General features: G+C 35.2%; 1 protein-coding gene across 1 annotated transcript; it reads left to right on the top strand.

Annotated features, from left to right (window-relative positions):
* Positions 1–395: 395 nt before the first annotated feature.
* Positions 396–3,726, top strand: LOC110375842 (cholinesterase 2). The gene is made up of 3 exons (XM_021334117.3): positions 396–611; positions 1,207–2,468; positions 3,361–3,726. Exons 1-3 carry the CDS (start codon positions 420–422, stop codon positions 3,554–3,556), a joined length of 1,650 nt encoding a protein of 549 aa, XP_021189792.3. The 5' UTR covers positions 396–419; the 3' UTR covers positions 3,557–3,726.
* The last annotated feature ends 2,200 nt before the right edge of the window (positions 3,727–5,926 follow it).

The following is a 5,926-nucleotide window of genomic DNA, read 5'->3' as shown; positions in this document are numbered from 1 at the left end:
CACCATCGGTTTGTCTGTTAAGTAGCATAGTAGTTAAGTAGCTTGTAGAGATTAGTTTAAAACAAGAATAAGATTCTTCTATACTGTCAAATTCTGTACAGCCGTTTTCGCGTCAAGAAGTACATAACATATCTACTTATACTCACAATTTTATGTCATTATTATATTACAGTGATTTACCTAAATAAATAATAATGGCATCTTTGCCGATTATCGGCTACGGTGGCTGTTCTCATATAAGGCGATCAGCCATCTACGCAGGACATATTTTAGTGCACAAGCATTTACGCACATACAGGTGCACTCCCTATTCCTTCACTCTCATATTCACCAATACTATCACGAGCAAAGCTGAGGGTAAAAACTAGTATACGCTTATTTAAAAACTAAAAGATTTTTTCAACTTAGTCAGTGTCAACATGTCTCAATGTTTGGATATGTTGTCTGTTCTAACACTAGTGTTATTATGTGGTTTTGCGCATGGTCTGTTCAGGGTAGACCCCCTAGTGAACACTAAGGGAGGCCTCATACGAGGTTTGAGGTCTGAAAATGGGTACGCCATGTTTTTGGGGATCCCTTATGCTGTGGTGAATAAGGATAATCCTTTTGGGGTAAGAGATTTTTGAAATTTTTCTTTAAGACCTATTTTTGCTTTAAAATATATATTTTCAAAAAATATTATTATACATTTCACAATCGGTAACTGTCTTTATTTATAGAAATATTATTATACCCATCTAAAAATTAAAATTTTATCTTGGAACGCAAAACAGTAATCACATTAGAAATATAATCACATTTTCGGCTTGGAGATTGGCGTCAGAAAGTCCCAAGCGACCAAAAGTTGAACGTAAAAAGAAGAAAACCTTTTTTTATGCACAAGTAAATTTACAAATTAGATTTCGGACAAAAAAGCATTATAACAGAAAATCAACATAATTCTTCTCATTCTTCTCACTTCCATATTTCTTTATCAGACGTCATACCATTTGCAAGATTCTATCCAGTTTATCCAGTCACATCGTCTTTCCACCTATCTATTGTATCTTTGGGCATTCCCTTCCTTAATTCACCAGCATGATCAATAACAATTCGATCATTTACGCACATTGATAGTGAAGTCCAGTGATAAAAATCTTCGGATCAGATTAGGTTTTTCCTCCTAATTGTTTACCCAAAAATATTACACCATATTTTTATTTTCAGCCTTCAGCACCTCATCAAGGTTTTGACGATGTCTTTGACGCGTACGAGTCAAATATCTGTCCTCAACTTAGAAATGGTGTCCCAGCCGGTACCTTAGATTGCCTCACCTTAAATGTCTACGTGCCAAGTGCAGCTACCACCAAAACCCCTTTCCCAGTCATGGTATGGATCCACGGAGGTGGTTTCATCGGAGGAAGCTCAAGCCGAGATAGCGGACCAGATTTCTTACTCCGAAATGACGTCATCGTTGTAGCAATCAACTACAGAGTTGGAGCTTATGGCTTCTTGTGTTTAGATATGCCAGAAGTATCTGGAAACCAGGGTCTCAAAGATCAAGTATTAGGTCTAAGATGGATCAAAGAGAATATCGAAGCTTTTGGAGGTGATGCTAATCAGATTACGGTGTTTGGTGAAAGCGCTGGTGGGATGTCTATCAATCTTCATCTGCTGTCCAATTATGAAAGTTTGTTCCATCGAGCGATTATTCAGAGTGGACCGGCTGTCAGTCCTTGGGTTTCAAGGGATGTGAATAATACAATACCATTGAGTTTGGCTGAAGCATTGGAGTATAATGCTGAAAGTGTAGCTGATGCTATAAATTACCTTTCAACAATTGATCCTTACACACTTGTAAAGACAGCTGCTGAACTAAAATTAACTGAAACCGATGAAGCCGATAATCCTCTAACTTTACCTTGCATTGAAACATATACTGAAGGTGTTGAACATTTTATGACACAGCACCCTAAGAACATCAAATCAGCTAAAGTTGCAAACACTCCTATAATCATTGGTAACAACAATAATGAAATGCCATTTGAATATGCTCTTCAAAAAGACGAGTTTTTCGACAACTATGACTTTACTTATTTACTGAACCAAGAATTTGAGTTCGGTGAGGATTTAGAAGATGCTCTTAAGGATATTAGACATTTTTATATTGGAGATGAGAAGGCTAGCGTATATTTGAAAGACCTGATCACAGATTTTGCATCAGACTTCGTTTTTAACCACCCAACGCAGCGAATGGCAGAAAGGTTTTTGGAACTTGGTGCTAAAACTGTTTATAGATACATTTTCTCATATAGTGGTGGAAGAAACTTACTGAAATGGGCTTATAACTTGGACGTACAAGGGGCTATCCATGCTGATGAACTTGGCTATTTGTTCGATATGGTAATGTTAAAAGGAGATATTACACCTGAGGATCAATTGATGATTGACAGATTAACTACTCTTTGGACGAACTTCGCTAAATATGGGTAAGAATCAGTACTTTTAATTAATATGTAGGTAATAGTTTTATTATGATAGATTATCATTCCAATAAAACATTGCTTAATGTTACTCATATATTATGAAATATGTGTAGGTAATTAAGAGAAAATTATTGAAGAATTAATGTTTCCTACTTTTAATTCAGTGCATTTTTTAAAGTTGTCACAAACTAAAAAAATATCTAATTCTGAATAGTTGTTCAGATCTTGATTTTGATTTATGATAATTTTATTTGTAGTCTTATTTTACTATCCGTGCACGTATTCAAGATTAGGTTAGGCTAGTACGTAAACTCTTTAAATAGAGGATTACTCTTATTTATCTAGATAATGATCATCAGCTGACTGATAACAAGACCACATCGCCTCTTGCATTGTTGATAAGCCTTTATCGATATCCGATAAGATTATATGACTCAATGAATTACATATTTTAAACATCATTTTTGACTATGAAATATGAAACATCAATGGTATGAGTGTTCTTTAAAATAAAGACTTTTATGCTGTAAAATAGGGATAGTACCTAAAAGTCTTTCTTGTATGTCTTTTAAGGTCATAATGATTAGCAAAATCTTTGTACGATGTTGAATAAATCAAATTAATAATAAAAGGTATATTTTAAGTGTCACCAGCCTTTCCAGCCACTTGTCTACCAAATAAAAATGTTAAATAACAGAATTCCAAGAAACTGTGTATGTATTAGAAGCGTATGTGTATGTAATATAAATTATGATGCCAAAAAATGACACTATGAAAACGGAATTCAAAAATTAGTTTTGTCTTCTCTAACTTTTGACCTCTTCCGAAAATCGTTTTTATTCAGATTCCAATAGCTATATTGTATATCATATTATTTCTAATCATACTATTTCAGAAACCCAACACCAGAAACATCAGACCTTCTCCCAGAGAAATGGCTGCCCATCACGAAGACCACTCAACCGTTCCTTGACATGGACGCTCATGTCACCATGGGAGCCAGACCTTTCCGTGAAGCCATGGCTTTTTGGGATGTCTTCTATAAGCTGCATAGAAAGCAACATAAGTATTATCAGGATCCTGAAGAATAACATTGAAATACTAGATAACAATAATTGTAATTAATGATTTGTAATACATCTTCATTGGTAGGTAAAGCGGAGTCAAGAAGAATTCCGTTTTTAAGAATATTTGTTAATGTTAATAAAGTATTTCAGTGTTTTTAAATTGAATCTTTTATATGAAATACTGTTTGCCAATAAATAAAATAATACAAAAATGTGTTGTTTACAGTGAAATTCCATACTTAAATAATCATACCTCAAAAAATTTCGAAAACATAATAAAATAAGAAAAAGAACCACGAGTGGAAATAGCAGTAAAAGCCTAATTCCCTTTAACATATGTTCTAATTAATCATTTTATCAACTAAAATGCAATGAAACCACGTTTGTAAATCTATTTTGCAAGTTTAGTCTCATTTTAACCAAACAAATCCAGCCATTCTTGACGTTGCTGCTTTGCTTTTCACATTGAATTTTTATTCATAAAAGTACACTGATAAGAAAATAATCAAAGGACAGAAAATAATAGCTAATGTGACCACAAATAGCACAATGCCGTATTCGTGCTATTTGCTTTGCGTGACCAGAATTTGGTTTATTTACGACACAAAATAATGTTCCGGGTTTGTGATTTTCTTAGATTGCGTCAATCTATAAAAGCAAATATGAGGAAAAATACGAAAATAACTAATAAAAATTAGGTAGTAAGGTAAAACGTCAAAATTTCAAAAAAAAATACGGTCAAGTGCAAGGCCAACATGGTTTCAATATTTCATTCTGTTTGACCCTTTGACCACAGATTACAACATATACATAATTATTTACATAAGTAGCATTAGCATTCAAACAGACACACAAAACTGACAAAAAGGTATTCTACAGAGGTGGCTTTATTTCTCAGAGACATGACACCCTCAAAAATATGTAGGTATATAAACAAAATAAAAACTACCGAGGTATAAATCGACCTTGCATACAATGAAAAAAGGCCTTTGTCCAAAACTAGACCAATCATTGCAATAAGAAACACAGAACTTATCTACAATACTAAAAAATATTATTTCATAAGCTTTTATTACGTAGATACGAAGTACCTACGTAATTTAAAGTTTAAACGGCGATTTTCTCAAACTATAATGACCCTTTCAAACTGTTAGTCTATTCGGCATCTGATGTATGCGCTTACATGTAAAAGGGCGTAAGTGCTTGTGTTCACGTAAATCTTAGCGGTGTCACTCGGCGCCTTGAATGCCCTGTGGTAAGCTGTTGTTATATTAATATTATAATTTGAGAAATAATTCCCAAAAGGTGTCTAGGTGCTTATTGTGTACGGGCTGTTTTCCCACGGTTCCACCATTGTTATAGAGGAACTTCTACCTGTATGCAGGCAAAATAAAGCTTAACATAGGTAAGAATGAATTTTTGAGCTCGGTTCAGGAGTTTTGGAGATTTTTGGGATATAAAACAAAAAAAATATGTTTAGATACTCTTTGTTTCAAGGTAAGAACTTAAAGACTCCGGCTGCTTTGTGAAAGTTTCCTATTACAAAGAGATTTCGGCCCGACCCGGAAATCAAGCTCAATACCCCTTCGTAAGGTGGGCCACTATGCGACTACTACAACAATGAGACAGCACTAAAAAAGATGCCTACACTTTTATCAAACCTTCCTAATCCACTTACCCAGTACAACCACATTTCACCTCAACATTTCCACACAAAATCTAATTATACAAAGCTAGAAAAACACACTGTAGGCAGTAACGTACTTACGCCCGGCCGTATGCTCCGAGCTCCGGAAATGATGCCACTGGCGCCCCCACCCATCTGCCATGAACGTTTTCCACTAGGCACCAGGGTGGAACTTGGAGATTAGGGTTTATGAAATGGGAGATTATTTTGTTATTTGCAACTTTACTTAAATCAGTTAACCGGTTTATACAGTTTTAACCAGATGCAACTGAGTACGAGTGTTTTATATGGAGAGATAGCCTATTTGATCTCCTCAACCCAGTTACCCGGGCAACTCGCTACACGTTGGTAAGAGTGGTTTTCAGACTTTTTGGCTTCTGACCAACCATAACGACTGCCAAAGAAGTTCAAATAACAGCTGGGGCCCACCGATTTAACTTGCTTTTCGAAACACGGTGAGGCTTTTCATGTTAATATAGTTTCCCAATCAATTGACTCACGACTGTTATTTAGCCACGAGATAGTCCATACCAAGTCCCCAACTGGCAGCTGACCCCAACATAGTCGGGAAGAGGCTCCATCCAAGTTTAACCATGAAATAAACAACAAAACAAGCCTAACATTCTCACCTTCATATTAAATTAGGATCAAAGAATATCATGTAACCCGTATCGAATAATAAGGATGGTTTTAGGTGGTAATTCGAT

This window comes from Helicoverpa armigera, chromosome 20 (genome assembly GCF_030705265.1).
Source record: "Helicoverpa armigera isolate CAAS_96S chromosome 20, ASM3070526v1, whole genome shotgun sequence".
Classification (NCBI taxonomy): domain Eukaryota; kingdom Metazoa; phylum Arthropoda; class Insecta; order Lepidoptera; family Noctuidae; genus Helicoverpa; species Helicoverpa armigera.
This window is presented reverse-complemented; position numbering and strand designations above follow the sequence as displayed.

Excerpts from the sequence above, each read along its gene's own strand:
- LOC110375842 (XM_021334117.3), top strand. The coding sequence starts at position 420 with ATGTCTCAATGTTTGGATATGTTGTCTGTTCTAACACTAGTGTTATTA. Across the intron at positions 612-1,206 it reads ATAAGGATAATCCTTTTGGG|CCTTCAGCACCTCATCAAGG; the intron begins GTAAGAGATTTT and ends TTTTATTTTCAG. Across the intron at positions 2,469-3,360 it reads ACGAACTTCGCTAAATATGG|AAACCCAACACCAGAAACAT; the intron begins GTAAGAATCAGT and ends ATACTATTTCAG.